This window comes from Protopterus annectens, chromosome 7.part0, assembly GCF_019279795.1.
Source record: "Protopterus annectens isolate FY-2018-M chromosome 7.part0, PAN1.0, whole genome shotgun sequence".
Classification (NCBI taxonomy): Eukaryota; Metazoa; Chordata; order Ceratodontiformes; family Protopteridae; genus Protopterus; species Protopterus annectens.
Genome location: NC_056739.1, coordinates 1,098,295,433 through 1,098,316,918, shown reverse-complemented (window position 1 = coordinate 1,098,316,918; position 21,486 = coordinate 1,098,295,433). Strand labels below are relative to the sequence as shown.

The following is a 21,486-nucleotide window of genomic DNA, read 5'->3' as shown; positions in this document are numbered from 1 at the left end:
GCAAATGCTATAGTGTGATAAGGTAGTTAGGTGTACGTTCGACTCCCAGCCCTGCCAAGTGTGTGTGAGTGTGTGTCTGTGTGTTTCCAGCTGCCTGGGGACAGAGTAATGCTTTTAGACTGCTCACTCTCCATACTTTCCCTTTCGGTGTCTTTGCCTTTGCTGATGATGTCATCCACCTAGAAGTTTGCCTCTGGGAGTGCTGTGTTCCAGTAATCTCGGTAGTGCATTCTGTAACTGTGAAATGCTGTAGTGTGATAAGGTAGTTAGGTGTATGTTTGACTCCCTGCCCTCCCAAGTGTGTGTGTGTGTGTGTGTGTCTGTCTGTGTGTTTCCAGCTGCCTGGGGACAGAGTAATGCTTTTAGACTGCTCACTCTCCATACATTCCCTATCGGCGTCTTTGTCTTTGCTGTTGATCTCATCCACCTAGAAGTATGCCTCTGGGAGTGCTGTGTTGCAGAAACTCGGTAGCGTGTTCTGTTACTACATAATGCTGTAGTGTGGCAGACGAGACAGGTAGGTGCTTGATTCCAAAGCATGGCAGGTGTGTGTGTTTGGCAGTTATACCCTATGTGTTGGTATCTCTGGGTGGCTAGCTGCGGGATGTGTTCAGTGTGTTTTGTTGCTGACCTATATAGTGTCCACAGCCCACATATTCTGCCAAGACACTGGGTTGTCAACACATACATTCGTCAATAGGTCTGGTGAGTAAATGTCAGCAGCCCTGCTCTTACCCTTAATACAGTCTGACCTGTGTGACACAACAAAACACACATGCCTTGATAGTAATAACATTACATGATGCAGGTGGCACATGTAGTTTCCTTTTCATTCCTGTCTAATGCGTTGTTGTCATGTGGTCTGCTGTTGTGATATAAATGCAATATCTACATATGTGTGTACATGTATGTGTGTATGTATATATATATATATATATATATATATATATATATATATATATATATATATAATATATATGATATATGCAGATATAGAGAGATAGACATAGATATAAACATATATGTCTGGGGACATCAGCACTATTGAATATTTGTGCCGGATGATCTGTACGTGATAACTTCGGATGTCTGTATATCTGCCATGGCGTAGTGGTAATGCACATCGTCTGTTGTGTGCAGGGTCCCGGGTTGTAGTCATGTAGACACCTGTTATTTTGTTGCTGGGAAGACCATGGGACATCGAATATGGTGATAGTAAGGCACCTGTTACCAGTTGTGTACAGATCTGAGCGACACTAAGCAGTGGTTATTAATTTGGAGGTTCGGTATGGGTCATATAACTATTCATTGGAAGACTATACTATGCAGATGAGGTTGACTATAGTGTATCCCATTTATCCCCAGGATGTGATGCAGATCCCTGGTGTGTATGTGTGTAGTTAGCCGGGTGCAGGGCTCGAATATAGTTAACAGCATGGGAGGGGGGTCAGGCATACTGTACGTACATTGCAGAACTGTGTCTCAGGAGTGCACCTGCCTTAGCACGCCTAAGCTAGGGATGTGTCTATACCTGCCTGGTGACATTGGGAGGGACAAAAGCAGTAGTGGGGTAGTCAGGGTGTACAGGTTGCACAAACAGGTGTTGATCAGCACAATCAGCAGATGACATGGCCAGCCCGCACCTGAACAGTACACTAATGTGAGCAAGCAGCATACACACAGGTGTCTTATGCACTCTACACCACCGGTGTATACCCGCGGGGACATTTCACAACAAAGTACAACCAAATGAGAAGGGCTGCAGCAGGCAACATAGACCAACATGTGCAGGAGGCTGAGGGCAGTGAGGATGTGTATGCTGCCGAACAACCCTTACTGGGGTGACATAAGACTTTATAGACCCAGGGTGACTTACCAGGGGCTACATGAGCTGGGGATGGTGGAGCACTATGGGGTGGACAGAGACCTCCTACAGTGGCTTGTTGACCTGTGCCTGCCACACCTGACACATCAAACAGGCCGAGGGTAACCCATCACAGTGGATACCATGGTATGTGTTGGCCTAGGTATACTAGCCACAGGTAGCTCACACAGGACAACTGGGGATATCATGGGGATCTCGCAGGCATCTGCATCCAGAGTATTGCACCAGTTCACAGACGCCATGTCAACACATGCTAGTGAGCACGTACATGTCCACAACACACATGATTAGTAGACCAGCAATATGCATCTCTCCAACCACATGGATGACTACCCTGGGGTACTGGGTGCTATAGCCTGCACACACGTACACATCAGAGCACCACCCGGTGAGTGGGGTAGGGCCTACATTCACTGCAGGGGCATACCCTCCAATAGCTAGGCCATATGCGATGGCCAGGGCATTAGATTGAATGTGTGTGCTGTCTGCCCTGGAAGCTATGATGATTCCGATATATGGCTTCTGACACAGCTGTACCACACCTTTGCCAATATAGACATCCCCTACAGTCTCCTAGTGGGGGATGCTGGGTAACCACTGGTGTCGTGGCTGATGACACCCATCAGCAATGCACACACACCTGAACACTCACACCATAATGAGGCAGATGCACAGGCAAGACATATAATTGAGCATGTGTTTGGGATGTTCAGGTCACGGTTCTGGTATCCGGACACATCCGGTGGAGCCCTGCAGTATTCACTAACTAAATGCACACAATTTGTTATGGTATTTGCTATGCTACACAATCTGATCCTGCAGTAACAGTTGCAGCAGGAACAGCATGGGGCAGGGCCACACGGCCCAACACCACTGCCAAGGCCTGTACAGGCACAGTGTGACTTGGCGAAGGAACTACTTGAGCAGGGCCCAGTCGGCAAAAGGCCATGCACAGTATGACCTGCTCTTGGCAAAGAGGTAACACAAGGCATATGCACTGACACAGTAGGTACCCACGGATTTCCCCTCTCTGACCCACATACAGTACAATGGATGCCAAACATGACACTACCTGTGCTCAGCCATGTATATGTATATGCACTGTGTACATCTGACATAGGCAGCCCTCCAGCACCGTTCTCAGGTCCAGAACACCCCCAGGGTACGTCTATTGACCTAACAATTGGCAGTTGTATTAGAATGTGTATTTACCCATTGCTATGGTATGTATGTGAACATACAAAAGACTTTGGTGTCCGAATGTTAGGACAGCAGACAGTACACGTCCATAGTGGCACCATGACATCTGTAGCACATACGGGGGTCACATTCGTAGCCAGTAGTACACAGGGTGTCCTAACCCACTGCAGATTATGGGCTGAACATCATGTGTGCCCGTACAGCCCACACACGTTCCATGCAGCTGGACAGGTGTGGACCAATACAGACAAATAATATACAATGGCCTATGGATATGCCCAGTGAATGACCCCAACCCCCAAAGACACACACAGTCTACAGCAGGCCAGGCAGTTTGATGTAGGTTGTGAAAGCTAGGATGTCCAACGCCACTATGCTGGTATTCAAAGCTGGGATCTGACGTACACTGGTATCCCTCCAACCAGCAATCTAGGTAGGTCCACACACTGACATGGAGTACCTGGCATACCAGTACAGTAGTGGCAAATGTGTACAACTGTCAGCTGTGCCCCCCGTCCAACCTACACATGTGAGAGTCATGTGCGCCACCCACGGTGCTGTGTAGGACTGTGGATGCGGTTGGATGTCCCCCCACGCTATGCAGACATGTAGCAGCTGTCAATGCCACATGACCATTAGCTACCCTGCAGACACAGCATGACACCTGTCTGTGTAGAACGGAGGGGTCGGCATCACAGTACTGACTATCTGGACATGTGACACATGCGATACAGTTGACCATACTTGGCATGCTCACACACATGGTGGTATGATGGTAATGTCGGTCGACAACATGCGTAACAGTCATACTGGGCATGCTCACACACTGAAACACAGGACGGCCAGGCATGCATACACCAGTGGTCCGGACATATCTGCCAGTACATTGCTATACTGTTGGATGGCTGTGCTGTATGGTGTGTTTGTGGTCTATTGTCTGTACATATGCCATGGTCTATTGTTAGTTCACATGAGCTATGTGCGCAGGGTACTGCTACCAACACGTGAACAGGACGGTTCTTTGTTTGCGGACAGACCGACGCTTTTAGATATGGACTGGGTAAGGCACATTCCAGCAGGTGGGAGCAGTTGTGCGTGGGTTTGCACAGTGTTAAGCACTGCTGACCACTGGTTACAGCACCTTATACCCGTTTAGACTCCACATGTCTTTGACAGTGCACTACTAGTATACTGGTAGACAAACACGCTTACAGCCGCTTGCTCACTGACATTTGTGCTTACATTTGTCACTCACGCTGGGTGTGTACGATCCCTTGTGATGCATATTACATCAGACTACATGACTACAGTATCGGGTATGTCTAACCATTTGGCGACGGCAGGCGTTCGACTGTACGTACTCGGCGGCCTGTCCAGTGACGTAATCATATTATATGCGTGTTCCTCATACAATCTGCTCCCATCTGCCTGATACATGGGAACCGATACTCTGCAATGCTGACATGTGAATGTTATTTTGTTAGCACAGCTGTCCACAGAGTCATGCTACCGCATACCTACCGTACGTTTTCCACCTTTCAGATTGCACGACGGGAGACTGTAGGAGTAACACCTTTCCCACTTTGCATGGGACAGTCCCTCATTAGGCATATGTCATGTGACAATACTCTAGCCATTGCAACTGTCCTGATTAGGGGACATTCTCATATTCTATGTGTCTGTAGTGGTTGCTTGTTACAGGTCTTGTATACCTGACACGTCAATATGTTATATGTAGTAGCATAAGCAACTTTACTGCTGCTAGACTATGCTTTGATTTGTACTGATATGTATATTTCTGTACTATGCATGGCTGTAGGTATGTTCTGCCCTGGTACGTCTGACATTCCTATGGAGCAGGTCCCACTTTGGCCATTCAGAATGTTGGCGGCCCTATAGATCCTATATGTAGAGCTATCACATGTGTCAAGGCAACACATACCCACAGCCAGTAGTAAACTGAGTACTTCAATGGTTTGCATATGTTAAGGTTATTCTTGTAGCATTATAATTGCTAATACTGCTTCCTATTACATGTAGCTGTTTCTGATACAACAAATTAATTTCTGACACCACTACACACAATTTATGGCCTCCTTTCCCAAACACACAGGCCATGTGCCATAACATTCATTTTGCAGGACACAACTGCCCAGACGGGTGTGTCCCTCAAAGGCGTATAGGTGGTAAACCTCGTCTATTATGCTATCATCTACCTAAGGTGGTCAGCAAATTATGCACTTTCCATCACTAGCAGACCTCACATACCAATGGGGGAGAATGAACACAGTATCAGGAACACTGCATAACACCCTGTGGGACACATTTAGACGATTGGTTATATTAACCAGACACATTCACAGTCACAGAGCATATGTATTCATTCACGTTTGTCGAGGTACATGCTGCTTATGACTCATACATGTTGTCATCTGTCATTACCTGTATTCCGCCACCTGTACACCTAATATCACTAGTTCTGGAAATGTTTAGTTGGACTTTGTTACATTCTGATTCATAACTATGGATGTCCATGCTAATCAGGTACACGGCACTTATTTGGTCCCTATGTATTCCCCCGATGGTTTACAGACTATACGGTAGATGTGTTCTTCAGGTTTGGGAGGTATAGGCGTCTGCTATGCCCACATAGGAATATTAATGACTCCCACTGGGCGGGCCTACTACATCTCTGCCAACCAGCACCTGCACACTTAAGCCCATTATTGCATACCCATGGTTCACCTACCTGGTACCCCTCTGCAGCACTCATGACAAATACTTACTGTGAGCGCAGCTGGGGTATGAGCACACCCCTACACATTGCCCACTCTCCCCATCTCGGGACACATGTCGTACGTTTTGTCTATCCATGTATTATCACACTTGCACAACCTACTGTGCCATGTACACCTACATCCTGCTCACATCGATGACAAGGGGTTCACACATACAGTGAATTTTTGGGGTCCTGCAAGGGACACAGTTATCCATGTTTAAAGTGTAGAACTTGCAAATCTCTCCCACTGGTACTTTCCTGCCGGTGTTTTGGACAACAGCAGTGTATTTATCTTTATTGTCTGTCTGTATGTCTGACCAGCCTAGCTGGGCAGTGTGGGGGATACAACATTTATTTATTGGACCTCCCAGTCACATATGCCTGGGCTGTAAATATGTTACCCCTAATTGCTGTAAAGTAACCTAGTTATGTACATGTGTATATCTACAATGACATATATATTTGTTTTGTGTGTATGTGTATATATCAAATCCTGTTGTATGTGTATATATATCTATCTATAGATATATGTATTATATCTTTGTGTGTGTATATATATATATATATATATATATATATATATATATATATATATAAATATATATATATATATATATATATATATATATATATATATATATATGCGTGTGTGTGTGTGTGTGTGTGTGTATATAAATAAATATATATCTATATCTATATCTATATCTATATATATATATATATATATATATATATATGTTTTTATCTATATATACATCTGTGTGTCCGTTAACCTATACATTTCCCAGACATAGACACTTACACATGCGTATTGGGTTTTATCTCTGCTTCAACAGCATACTATTGCCTTACTCATTATGACACCGACACTTCATGCCAGTGAACTTGTGATCAGTATACTGCACGTTATACAGCGGACAGATGTTGCATGTTTTTCATGTCTGGGGTGCCGCTGATAAGTGTAATGTGCTACAGTGTCATTCGACCTATTACTCGTATGCGCAGCCTATTATTCCTGCTACTGTGTTTGTTTCTGTGCACATTCATATTATTGATGTTAATAGAATGAGTGTTTGTGTTACTGAGATTGTACGTCAACATATTGATGTCTGCATGTAGTTGTGTCTTTCTGCTTTTCCCGGTTTGGGGATGTCACAGCAGAACTCCGTTCCGCTCATGGTTGGCAGATAGGTTTTACGTGCTGGGCTGCCAGCCCTGATGCACAACGTCCGACAACGATACACCCATTCACGCATGTCTCCATACAGATGACGCTCTATCTGGGAATCGCAACTACGTACTGGCTGACCTCCACGGGCTGCTCCATTGCAACTGGCGCAACATACTCTAGCACTCCTGTGTCCATAATCGCATATCCATAGTTATTCCAGCACACCCGTGTTGAGTTTCCACTCATAACAGCCATTATCCACCTGATATCGCAGCCATGACACACCTTTACACATTGCCCTCTCCAGAGCGTTGGGGCCCTACACACATTTTGTACTGCCTCGTGTATTCACAGGGTCCCCATCCATTCATATTTGCACATACGTGCATTTCCTGGTGTTATGGATTACGAACAATTTGCGGGTTACAAGTGTAGGTGGTCGCAACATGTACTACATTCCGTCTGTGTATAATGTTGACGTAGCACTGGGGGGGGGGGTTCCACGTGTTTCCCTTCACATTTGACTATTTCATTCATTTATATATACAATGAATATTATTCTGGACATCACTTATAAATTCACTACAGGTATGCAATAGTCCTGTCTACAAATTTGATAGTTAGTTGGTGTACATATGTGTACGGACCTCTGTGATACTCGGGGACTAGTTTATACAGTGACAGGGACAAGGCTATGACAAATCAGGGACAATCACGGACACTTCTACCATATTAGTACTATTAACTTGGAACGTGTTGACAGATTCAGACATTACTAATTTTCTGCAGTTAAATGTGTCTATTACTCTTAATTGTTGTAATTAGTCATTCTCATTCAACACCTTTCCTCCAAAGGTCACTGGCTTTGTGAGTGATTAAGAGGCTGGCCAGTTATTGTCCGAATGCTCTGACCATTGGTAGAGTTGACACATTGTCATATGTACAGGTTGGGATATATTCAGGGGACACCAGATTGTTTAGGCCAACACATACCCATGGTCAGTGCAGGTTTAGAACATTCATTATTTTCCTAGCTGAGAGCCTATACCTTTAGCACTTTAGTTGTTAGTCTGTTTCTTGTATGAATTACATATTTTCTATCCTGACATGATCGCTTTAGGCAACTGTTACATACAGTATGGTACATAGTTATTTCCTACAATCACAGGACATTTGGCATTGTATCATTGTTGGTCAGGACACACCTACCCACACAGTGACTGTCCCTCACACAGTGGATCAGGGAGTATCCTGTTTACATCAGTGCCTTTATCACCCTATTTCCAAGTGCCACTATGCGAATGTGTACAATACATTCTCTCAATTATTCATGTCGGGACACGTGCGTCACTGGCAGGTGTTTGATCCTGGGTAGTAGTTCTGCATGACCTTCTAGGGCTGGACTGTCTCGTGCACCACTACAGCACATTCCAACTTGTGTTCAGATGTCTACAGGACTGGACATCGTGTCTTGATACCCATTCTGATGTTTACACAAGTTACTTATCCCATGAGGGATATCCAAAAATTTAACAAGACCAATACCGACCATTCTTTTGGCTTTACGAATATGTTCTGGGGGTTTTACATGCAAGGGATACATAGTTTGCAATCCTGAAACTGCCTAGGGTGACATTGCTTACTACATATGAGTAGTGGTCACTATGTGTAGATATGGCTGCGCCAAGCTAGTAGGCCAAGTATGGCTGGATTTGGTGGACGTTCAGGTATGGGGGCGGGTTGTGTGCTGTGGAGGGGATAATGGGTATTCCATTATGCATCCAGGTGTGTTGCATTTGAATTGGCCGGTTTCATCAGGACCAATCTGTGGGTATGTGCCGGTGACATTTCTGTACATTTGTATCGCACATTTTAATATTCATATGTTTGTGGGTTTCTGTTCTACAGTATGGCCTGTCAGGTTGTATTGCAGATGTGTATACATGTTCTTTGTGTTTCTTTCTGATTCCCCTGCTGCTCCCTCATACACCTCCAGTTCACCTATTCTGCATACGACACAGTCTCGCCTTTGAGGATTATACCATTACCCATCCCCCCACACACACATATTCCTGACACTCCATCCATCACTGCTTTGGTTGATGGCCCAGGACACGGTCAAGGTAACACATTGCATACACTACATATGTCAGGTACCTGTATGGTTGTGCAGACTACCCTGGCATGTTTCACCTTCCACATGCTATACATCACGCACATAGGTACACGCCCATACTTAACTTTCATGACATTGTTGGTACACCCGGGTAATACCCGTTCAACTGTGACACATCCTGACAAGAACGGCTTGGACCACATATGTGCGGATTTTGGCCGACTGCTCTGATCATTGGTAGGATGCCACCTTTTCCTATGTCCAGGATGGGATATATTCCTGACACATATCCGATTGTACTGGACAACACATACCCACAGTCAACGCTATGGATAATACTGCTCCTTTAAGCCTACATGTTGCCTTATTGTTGTAGCAGTTTATATGCTCCTTCTGTTTCGTTTTCATGCTTATTCTATTTCCTGTCACATGTAGTATGTTACATATGGACATACCTATTGTATGTGACTATTACATGCGTTGTGGGATATAATTCTGTCATACGGTCGCTAGAATTTTACATTTATTGTGGTTTTGTTATGGACACATCTGCCCAGCTGTGTACTCTCCCTCACAATGTGGGACAGCTGGTGACCCTGACCATTTGGCTGGACGTAGCTATTGGCGGTGTGCTAACATGATGTCTTTCACTTCCACTTGGTATTACTATCTACACTGCGTTGGACTACGGGCACACAGTTTTCAATGTCATTTGTTCGAGGGATGGGGACCCGTTATTCCCTATGGTGCATTTGTGTTTGCTTCTTCATTTTGTGTTCGCAGGAACTGTCTTGCATGCTTTGCATACGTTTCAGTATCCACGGACACTGACAGATGTGATTACTATTGCATGCAAATTGTTATATGCGAGCATTTTAGGTTGCACGTCGACAGCTGACATTTCCATGCCTCCATCAGGCACTTCGACACGCCCTATGCACTCGCGCTCATTTCCTATGCACGTGGCTGTGGCGGCAGCGTGCCTTCATTAATATGCATTTGGCACTACTGCACCATCTTCACGCCACACTGTCGAATCCCGGGGATTGTTTAATACTGCGGCATACTAAATTCATTTTAGAGTTTTTAGAGTTTTAAGAAACTAATTAGCATACACATTTATTCAAATGTTTGTTTTTCACTGTTTTATTAAAGGTACAACATGTAAAATGAACAATGTTGGCAATTGCAATGAAGATACATTTGTGCAAGTCACAGGGACAATTTAAGTCAAAGTTAAATATAATTTTTATACTTCTACTTAATCAGCTAAGTTCCCACAAGGAAACTTTGTGCTCACCTTAGATGTTACACCTGATTGCACACTTCCAGGTAGCAGTGCAGTGGGAGACTCTAAACAGGTACAAACAAGTTCAAATTATGATAAACTTATGCATTTTTGGTATTCAAAGTGAAACTTTTAATAAAATGTTATTTATTAGTCAATGTCATATAAAATACATAGTTTGATGAGTGATTATTAAATATGGTTTTGCATAACAAACAGAGTAGATGCCTGCTGATTTACTACAGAAAGCAAGACAAAGCACTGTGGCTTTCCTTATGGCATAAAGAACCAGACAAATTAACTTTAAATCTCTTAACTATTTTGAAGTTATTAACATGGGTATTCATACTTCTAAGCATGCAGTTCATATTCATAGGTGTTACATGTAATAATCAGTATATTCTTTCTCTATGAGTCATAAAACTGACATAACATTAATACTTTGTAAGTAGTGTATTGTGTTGAGGAAAAGCCTGAATTAAAATAACATAACCTAAGTATAGAGACTATACTGTAATGCAAAACTGTTGAAATACATTATTATTGTGCTTAATTATATTTATTCTGCTTGCTGCAGTGAAATCAATCACAGTTTCACATTCTTTGATAAACAAATGTATATTATTGTATATTAACTATTAGAAATACCTTTATTTTATTATAGAATAATTTTCTCATGTTTAACAGCTGTATGAAATAATAAACCTGCCCATACTAGTGAACTGATTATATGATACAAACTTACATTAATATTTGTTTCCTCTGCATTTACATTCAATTGAGTCTGGCACTGTTTCTACTGTACAGAAAAAAATGTTTGCTTTTGATTTCAAGACAGCGATTTACTAATATTAAGAGGAAAACTTACAATAATAATCACAAAGATAATTATGTATGTCAGGAATATGTGCTTAACTGTGTTTGCTGATACATACCTGATAATACTGTAATAGCATGAATTTAAGTAAGTATGATTATCTTTTAGTGGTTCATTTTTATAATTATATATTATGCATATGTTCATAGGTTCATAGGTGTGCACTAGGCTAATGGCCCTGGAGCATTTACAAGCCTAGCCCATAGAAGTGCCCTGGCATTGTGCCACCCACCGTTAGTTCCCAGTGCCTCTATCAAGTAGAGCCACTGGACTGATCCCGGGGGGGGGGGGGACTTTCTATTTCCCATCCACTCATCAAGATTTCTTTTGAAGAGGGCCAGTAAGGTGCTCTGCTTGACATGTATGGGAAGTTTATTCCAGAGCATGGGCAGTCTCTGGGTTATGAACCTGTCCGTCCAGCATGTTCTGTTGATTGTGGTAATGAGGTTGAGGTCTCTGGAGCATGTGATGTGGAGGGATTGGGATTTCATTAGATGTAGCATTTTTAACAGAGCTGGGTCAGACATGGCTTTGTAAGTAGAGATCACCTCTTAGTAGATGAAATGAGACAGGGAATAGCTGGAGTTTTTTGAGTCTATCCTTGTAGAACATGTGTTTAAGGCCTAGGATCTTCTTCATGAGGTGCTTTTGTGGCCTTTCCAGATGTTGCATGTGTCTAGTGAGGTACATGCCAAATGGGGCATTATACTCAATGATTGGCCAAATGAGGGAAGAGTAGAGAGAGATGATGACCTCTTTCTTCCTGGATGCAAAACTCTTGGTAATGAGATGTGCCACATAGAAGGACTTTCTGACCACAGTGGCAATGTGGTGGTCGAAGAAGAGGGTGCTGTCAACCTGAATCCCCAGATCTCTTATAACACCTTCAGTGTTTATTGGGCTCCCTTCAATGTAGTAATTAGTGGGAACTGAGTTTTTCCCAAATGGGATGATGACGCATTTTTTGGCATTAAGCTTAATGCCATGGTTTTGACACCAGTCATTGGTCTCAGTGAGGCCTCTCTGTAGAATGTCTACATCACTTGGGGAGTTAATAATGGCTCCCAGCTTGAAGTTGTCTGTGAACTTGGTCAGCAGGAGTCCCTCCATGTTGGCCTGAACTTCTGAGAAGTAGATGCCAAACAGGAGAGGACCCAAGACCAATCCCTGTGGGACTCCATTCATGACTGGTCAGCAGTCTGACTTGGAGTCCGCTACTTTCACACTGTGGGTCCTATCTATGAGACAAATTGCAAACCACCTAGTGATATAGGGGTTGATGACTATTTTGGTGAGTTTATCAATAATTCCTGAGTGGGGAATGATATCAAAGGCCTTGGCCAGATTGTGGTATGAACTGCCTTGCCCTCATACACAGCTCTGGTGACTGACTCAAAGAAGTTAACCAGATTGAGCAGGCATGAGCTACCTTTCACAAAAACAAATTGCGTGGGATCTAGAGTTTGGAGATTCTCTATACCCTTGTTAATTAGGTCCATGATGATGCACTCCATAGCTTTACATATCAGACTCGTCAGGCTAATGGGGAGATAATTCCCAGGGTCTGGAGTTGCTCCCCCTTTATGGAGAGGGATGACTATACCAGTGTGCCATTCGGTAGGGACAAAGCCTGAGGTGAGGCTGTGAGTGAACAGGGCACACAGATGTGGTGCCATTTAACTTCATAGTTCATGTAGAACAGATCCAGGGATATTGTCAGTCCCATGGAAGCTTTATTTTTGGCCTTGGACAATGCAGCTGTGCTGCAGTAATGCTGGGTGCCTGGCATTCCTCCGGTATTGTGACTGGTCCTTTAGGGGGGAAGAGAGGTGTAAAGTTGGCACTGAATCTGTTGGCCAGTATGTTGGCAATATCTGTTGGCTCAGTATAGGAGGTACCATTGTGCAGTAACTCAGAGCAAACCTGGGTATTGCCATGGAGGTTCTTGATATAACTATAGAAGGCTTTGTGGTTGTTTTTAGTGTCTGCTGCAATTCTGCCTTCATAGCTGGCTTTAGAGGTTTTGATGAGGGATCTCAACTTTTTGTAGAGGCTAATAAGGGAGTTTTTCCAGTCTTGGAACTTCACCTTTTTCTGCAACAGTTTCTTCCTTCTGTTGTAGAGTTTATTAATAGCAGGGGACCACCAGATTGGCTTCTTTTTTTGGAGGAGAGCATCTTGGTTCTGTTGGGTATGGCTAGTTCCATGCATTTATGTACATGTTTGTACAGTGCATTGTTGTATGATTCAGCAGTCATGCATCTATTTTCCATTGACATGGGTGCCGTGAAGTTAGCTACCTCTGTTTTTAGGAGCCCAAAGTCAGCTTTGGAGAAGTTTTTCATGGTGGTTTCCTTTGCGGGGGGTGTGGATGAGATGTGATACGAATGTGATATGATAGAGGGGTACATTGAGTGAGTGTGATTGACTGTTGCCTCACTATATCTCGACATTCTCTTTATTTTCTTTATCTCTTCCTTGACATATGAAGTAAAGCGATATTCTGAAGTAATGCGATATTCTGAAGTAAAGCGATATTCTGAAGTAATGCGATATTCTGAAGTAAAGCCATATTCTGGAGGTGTCAGCAGACATGAGGGATGACGCTGTGTTCCAGAACAGTTTAGTGATTTCAGAAAAGTCACTACATTTGATTACGAAATATGTCTTGTATGTGTATGTGTGCTGAAATATTCCAGTAAAGTACTAAACTTGCAAAGTCATTGGAATATTCCAGTGTAACACTTGAAAATTGCAAAATCATTGTATTTGGCAGGAATTGCTGTTCCTTCTGGGGTGGGTGGCCAACACCACAGAATGATCTAGCAAGATCCAGCCTACACTGGGAAAGTACTGATTCTCATAACTTGGTTATATATAGCTGGGGCTCCCTGCACTCAGGCTGAAGCCTCACCTGTGGAGTGGACGCACTGCCCAGGACTGTTTTCCTGATGAAGACTCCTGCCTGACTGCAATGGGGCTTCCCAGTCAAGACTGAAGACAGGATGAAGCTTTCTCTTTATCGGTGATGTATGTGTTTTTCTTTAAATGTATTGTCTAATTTCATATTTTAGTTAAATAGAGTTTACTTAGTTTTCTGTCTTAGTGGGATTTACTGTTCAATTACATAGAGTTTATTTATTTTTCTGTTTAGTGGCAAAAATAAAGTTTGTTACTAAATAATTTCTTTAGTGTAAAGCGAATTATTTCGAATCCTGCTCATTAGGCAATACAGATGTGAATTTCCATAGTGATTAGTTTGTAGTCAGATCTAACCAGGGAGGAGTTGACTATTGGTGTAAAGCAATGGTTGCCCATGTTTATAATAACCAGGTCAAGGATGTTGCTTACTCTAGTGGGGATAAAAATGAGCTGGTCCAGGGCACTGGAATTGATGAATTCCAGGAAGCGTTGGGCCAGTGTATTGGTGCATGAGTAGTTTTCCCAGTTGACAGAGGGGAGGCAGGAGGAATATCTGCTGTTTAGTAAATACAATACTAGAGACAGAGACAGAAAGAAAGAGAGGTTCATTTAATAGTATGCAGAGACATGCATTTTTGTTTGATTTACCTATTGCAATGGGACCAACAGCCAGTAAATTTCCAGTTGCTATTGAAAATAGACCATCTCACATGGACTATACTTGTCGCTTCATGGGAAAAAAGATTTCTTTCTCAACCAGGTAGGCATATGCAACACAAATACAAATGCCATAGTCAAGAAAGCACACCAGAGGCTGCACTTTTTAAGAAGGCTGAGGACAGTGAATCTCCCATCGGCAGTTCTCACTACCTTCTACAGAGGTACGATAGAAAGCATCCTGATGAACAATCTCATAGTATGGTATGGAAGCTGCTCTACCTCTGAGCGCAAATCCCTCCAGCGAGTGGTGAAGACAGCTGAGAGGATCATTAAGACCACCTTACACCACCTATCCATGACTTGTACTTATCCAGATGTCTCAGAAGGTCCAGAGGAATAATTAAAGACTGCACTCACCCTGCTTAGAAACTGTTTCTGCATCTATCATCCGGAAAGTGCTTCCAAAGCATATGTTGTAGAACTGCGAGATTCAGGAACAGCTTCTTCCCTAATGTCATCAGGCTGCTGAACTCTAGTAACTGCTACACTCCATGATGTCCAACTGGGTCAGTAGAAACTGTCTCAAATTGTGCAAGAACCTGGTTACCAGTCTCACCTAATAGTGCAATATTCACCATGACTGTAACTTATAGGCCATCTAGGGCAGTAGCAATGCAGTAAAATATCTCTTCTTTCAGTGCAATACATGCAAATCCATAAATTAACCATAGTGCAATACTCTAAGGTCCATAGTGCAATACTCAATGTCTCTTTCTGTGCAAGGATCAATGCAATGTCTTAACCAAGTACCTGTGCAATACTAAAGTCTCATGCAAGTAAGTGTTCAGTTCAAAAATTGTTAAAATGCGTTTCTAATTATGTGCAATATTAGTCTGTCTACCTGCATGTCTGTGATGTAATAGCCAGGTGTTACATGTGTAAATGTGAAAATAGTCTATATGTTGTCCGCTCATTGGGTCTGGAGATATGGAATTTTGTTCAGTTTTTACACTTGTGTGATTACTGAATGACAATAAAGTTTACTTTGACTTTGACGTGACTTTTGACTTTGATATGGGAAAGGAAAGGTAATTATTTTACATTAGAAATTAAACTGTTGACAGATCTGTACAAAGACGTCCTTCCATTGCAGTTACATGTAAATTAATTTGACATTGCCCTGCAGAACTGGAAAGCATCAGGTAATAATGAAACTAAGAAATTTGCATATAATTACCAGCTCAGAGAGAATTTAATTTAATTTTGTACATCTGCATATCAGAGAAGTAAGTCCTGAAATGTCAAGTGGAAAATTTATACCCAGTTTAGTTCTTCTTTCAGCAATGCTATTTTATATTTAAAAAATCTTGGGTGCCGGAACGATAGAACCAGGGGGAGGGGGAGCCCCCCCCACTTTTACAGCTGCAAGACCTGTCGAGAAAAATTAATGAAGTGCAGTTTTCACACTAACATGGATTCATGCATGGAAGTTAAACTAACTAAACTAACTAAACTAACTAAACTAGCTGTTCTTGTTCTCTTATTGCTCTGTGTTACAGGAGTTATGCTGCCACTGTTCTGTTGATGCTGCCAGAGCCAGAGTCATGCCAGTAAGGAGAGTTTTGTTATTTTATTTGCAGGAGGAGGGGTGTGTGTGTGTGTGTGTGTGTGTGTGTGTGTGTGTGTGTGTGTGTGTGTGTGTGTGTGTGTGTGTGTGTGTGTGTGTGTGTGAAATGCCCCAGTTAGGTATACCTGGTGGTTAGTGTTACTCAGGCTCATACCCTGTACCTTAGGTACAAGAAACAAGAGCCTGACTTCTCTACCCATACCACCACTTGTGATTCAGGGAGTTGAGTCCATAGCCTTCAACTGTCCAGATTTTCACAGAATATTTGGCTCATACTTTTGGTCTGTTCCTCTTAAAATGTGTGGTTTTCTGGCAAATTAGTGAGAACTGAATTCATTAAAGAATGACAGCCCTTTAAGTTTCAACCTTCCTATCTTTCAGGAAACACATGGTAACACATAATACTTTATTTTAGCAACTTTCTAAAATTATACAAGCCATATTTAAACTTTGTCCCTGGTTTTGAACCTTTGCCCCCCCAAATAAATTTTGGCTTTTTACAGATTTCTTGCGCTGCGAAGTTGAGAAACTTAGTTGAATGTCAAGTGGATTTTACAAGGAGCTGAGAGCTTCAGGGGAATAGACATTTAATGCTACTTATGCTAAGTCATTTGCATTGTTAGGAGCACAACAGGTAGTATACTTGCTTTTGATGCAAAAGGCTGTGAGTTCTACTCCCACAGTATGCAGATGGATTACTGATACTGTACTGTTTGTAGCATAGGCAATGTATTCTTCAAGGGCAACAGGCACTTTATTTGTAGATGAAACAATGAAATATAAAATTGTTTGCCAGCAGCGACCTCTTCATTAGTTACAGATCCCTTTAATGTGGAATTTAGATGACTTACTTCTGCAGAGATTTTGCATATTTACTGATACTGGTGGATTGTAATGACAGAAGTTTGAGTGGCCTTTTATGGTTGAAATTTCCTGAAATTGGTAGTTTTGTCATTATTGGTTCATATATTGTGTTTCATTGCTTACTAGAAGACTGTTCCAACCTACAAATTTAAAACCCATTCTAACAAGTGGTGCTGTATTACACAAGGAATATAATTTAATACAATCAGGTTAATACAATCAGGAAGGTGAATCAAAGAATGCATACATGTATGCTTGCTCACAGGATACAGGAGATCAAAATAGGGGAAGAGACCAATCACCAATGGAGTCCCCCAGGATTGAGTGCTGAGACTTTTTCTGTTTGGCATATGCATCTCAAAAGTAAAAGGAAATACCAAAGGACTTTGGCCAACTAAGTTTGAGATGACTGCAAGCTAGGAGCAGTTACTGAATCCCCAAATGACTTAGCCATCATGCAGGAAGGTTTGTCCCAAACAATAACTGGTGCCAGAATCATGAATTGAAACTAAACTCCAAGAAATACATTATCATATCCTTTGGGAAGTCATCTACTCCAGGGAACTGCCAAATTGACAATGCCCCTGAGAACTAACCCAGTTGTTTGACATTTGGGAACTTATGTGTACAGTGACCTAACATTTGACCAATATGTGCCCAGAGTCAAAAGAAAGTCTTTCTATATTACACAGCTTATAAACAAATTAATTGTGACTAGATCTAGAGATGTATTGTCCCCTTTACAAAACTCTCTTTAGGTCAATCATTTTGTTTAATGCCCTCTTTGGAATGTATCTGTCCAGCCCCATGTGACAATTGGAATACCTTCAGAGATGCCTTACTTAAAAGTATACAAGTCCTAAACAATACGTCTTGCATGGACCACTTCAAAGATTTATCACTATACTCAGTATTCTACAGAGTGCTTAGAGATGACATGTCTGGCATGCAAAGCATCCTCCGACCTAATACAGATGGACCTACTGAACATCAGCAAGTCAAATGACATCAGAAATACTCAGTCCAGGTATCTAAACTGAATGTTGTGGAGAGATGGATATATATCCCAGAGGCTACCACTGTTCCAGCACAGACTATCCAATCAAGTAAAACAAAGCTCATTCCTGTCCACATTCAAATGCAACTTGGATCTCAGGATGGGTAATAGAAAATGCACTCCAGGATTGCACCTCATGCCACTAATGGATAGAGGAAGTTCCTAAATGCTGCATCCCTTACATGGGTCCCCTCAAATTATCTGTAGTATGATCAAATTCAGTCTCACTATGGCTAATATACAGTTAACAGCCATGGGATAGGTAAGACCAATCAGGGAATGTTAATTCAAGCCCCAAAGGGAAACTGGCTAAGCTTAAAATGTCCTCCAAGTCAACCTATGTTGTAGTAGTAAATAATTTAAAAAAAATTGCCCTTTTTAGATTACTAAGTGCCCATCTCACCCTCCGCACCCCACCCCCCCCCCAGTTTTCAACAGCTTCTGGCGCCTCTGTAGAAAATGGTGAGATTAAATAACTATAGTACATAATCAAGCTTTATTAACAATATATACTTTATATGGCTTGTGCATGCTTTCTATTAATATGATTAAATTGAAAATGAACAAATAATTTACAAAGTAATTTGGTATGAGCTCTATTCTGCTATATTGACCAAAATTATTCACCATATCTGATGCATGTGTTTCTCTTTTGATAACAGCAGTGTCTTCTTAGTTGAATAGACTGGCCTTCTATGTTCACACCTAGTATTAAATGTCAGTGGCAACTCAGTAGCTTATAACAGAAGGATCCCCTTTGACTTGAGAAAGAAGACTGAAAAAATGAGAAACGTTGCAGAACATGGGCATAAAAGGAAAAACATAACACCCTTCAAATGAGTTTTACTCATCATAATTTCACCTAATCCAAAAAAAGCCCAAAAGAGCTGATGTTTTCTGAAGAAATAAGAGATGCAAACAGAGCTATACAGAGAGAAAGGCCCCTAATACCTGTAGTGGATGACATCTGGGTCTGCATTTCCTGGGCACCAAGATGGCTGATATCTCATCTGAGTGACTGATAGCTCATAACTGCAATCCTCGGACGTGTAGAACTTTAAATGTGAATTGAGGGTAATACATACTGAGTCTGAAATTGTGTAACCCTGGAGTATCCCCCTACTCTGAGGTGCATCAATGTCATACTTATATGTGTAGCAGATGTGTTGCAAAGGGGATATTACCCATCACATAAAGGAGGTTTGTAATGGTGAAGTCCCCACAAAAAATATAACAACAAAGTTCAAACTTCACTGTTACGCTTGGAAACACTCTTTAATTTTCAAAGCGATATGTTCTACCAGATATGTAAATAATGAGTAGAAACCAGTTGTTACAGAGCGGTTTTATGTGCATATAATAGATTCCACCTGCTACATGCTGTGTAACATCTCGTAACTTCTAAAAGTAAATCTCAAACCATAACAAAACATTTCTGTTCACATACAAGGGCAGTGTTGCTCATTGTCTGCAAAAATGAATGAATGAATGAATGAACGACTTAAGCAAATCATTACTAAAAGTACTTCCAATCATCAATGTATACAACATGTTTATGAAACCATTTATGTTGTATAATGTATTATATATTTATGTTATATAGCTAATCAGGTCATTCTGCTCAGACTTCCTGAATACTCATCAGTTTCAGTCTCGTGAGTTTACCCTCTCAGTTTGTGTCACTTAAGGATGACACATATTATAATGATTGACTGAATCAGAGAAAGGCACTATAGGTACTGCAAAATCAGTTTCATCATCCTCTGACTTTATTTCCACATAACAAAACATTAAACATGTTTGACTTGAGTAATAAGCAGTATACAGAATTCTTCTAATCAGGAAGAATGAAAAAAATCATGTCAGTGGCGGTTTAACAGACACTGAGACTGCAACATAAATTCCAAGTCATGAAAGAATGTTCACTAAGACTGCAACATAACATTCCAAAACATCAAAGAATGTTCACTGAGACTGCAACATACATTACAAGTCATGAAAGAATGTTCACTGAGACTGCAACATTCGTTCCAAAACATCAAAGAATGTTCACTGAGACTGCAACATACATTCCAAAACATCAAAGAATGTTCACTGAGACTGCAACATACGTTACAAGTCATGAAAGAATGTTCACTGAGACTGCAACATGCGTTCCAAAACATCAAAGAATGTTCACTGAGACTGCAACATATGTTCCAAGACATGAAATACTGCTTTTCCCTTTCACCCTAAAAACGAAACTACCTACAATGAGTGTAAGGAAATAGGAAACAAATATTCCATGCCCGCATGCCTGAATTTGTGTAGTCGAAAAAAGGATGAATGCCACAGAATACCATACCCCAACTGGAATTGCCAAATTCCAGATAAGGTTTGAGGCATGTTTCATCCATTTTAACCAGATGGGAGGCAGTGGGAAGCCAGTATGGGGCAGGCGGTAAGGCAGCATTATCAGTAGCCAAACACTTGGCATCATTCTTATGAAAACAGCAACCACACCACATGGCAAAGAGCCCAGATATATCATTATTAGATGCACCAATAGAGCCCATACAGAAAGAGAGGAACCTGCATCCACATTACCCATCCTTCTCACTATGAGCAGTGATCCTGCACCACATTACCCATCCTTCTCACCATGAGCAGGGAACCTGACTCACATTACCCACACTTCTCACCATGAGCAGTGAACATTCATTGACATTACGCATCCTTCTCACCATGAGCACTGAGCCTGCATTCATATTACCCAACCTTCTCACCATCAGCAGTGAACCTACATCCACATTACCCATCCTTCTCACCATAAGCAGTGTACCTGCACCACATTACCCACACTTCTCACCATGAGCAGTGAACGTTCATCGACATTACCCATCCTTCTCACCATGAGCAGTGAGCCTGCATTCACATTACCCATCCTTCTCACCATCAGCAGTGAAACTGCATCCACATTACCCATCCTTCTCACACAAGCAGTAAACCTGAATCCACATTACCCATCCTTCTCACCATGAGCAGTGAACCTGCATTTCCA

General features: G+C 41.9%; 1 protein-coding gene across 1 annotated transcript in view; it reads right to left on the bottom strand.

The window, feature by feature from the left end:
• Positions 1-21,486, bottom strand: part of KIF23 (kinesin family member 23) — a 1,082,389-nt gene that overhangs the window by 838,925 nt on the left and 221,978 nt on the right. Inside the window, exon 4 of the mRNA XM_044076375.1 lies at positions 13,757-13,922. Coding sequence (XP_043932310.1) covers positions 13,757-13,922 — 166 coding nt within the window. The remainder of the gene's footprint in view (positions 1-13,756; positions 13,923-21,486) is intronic.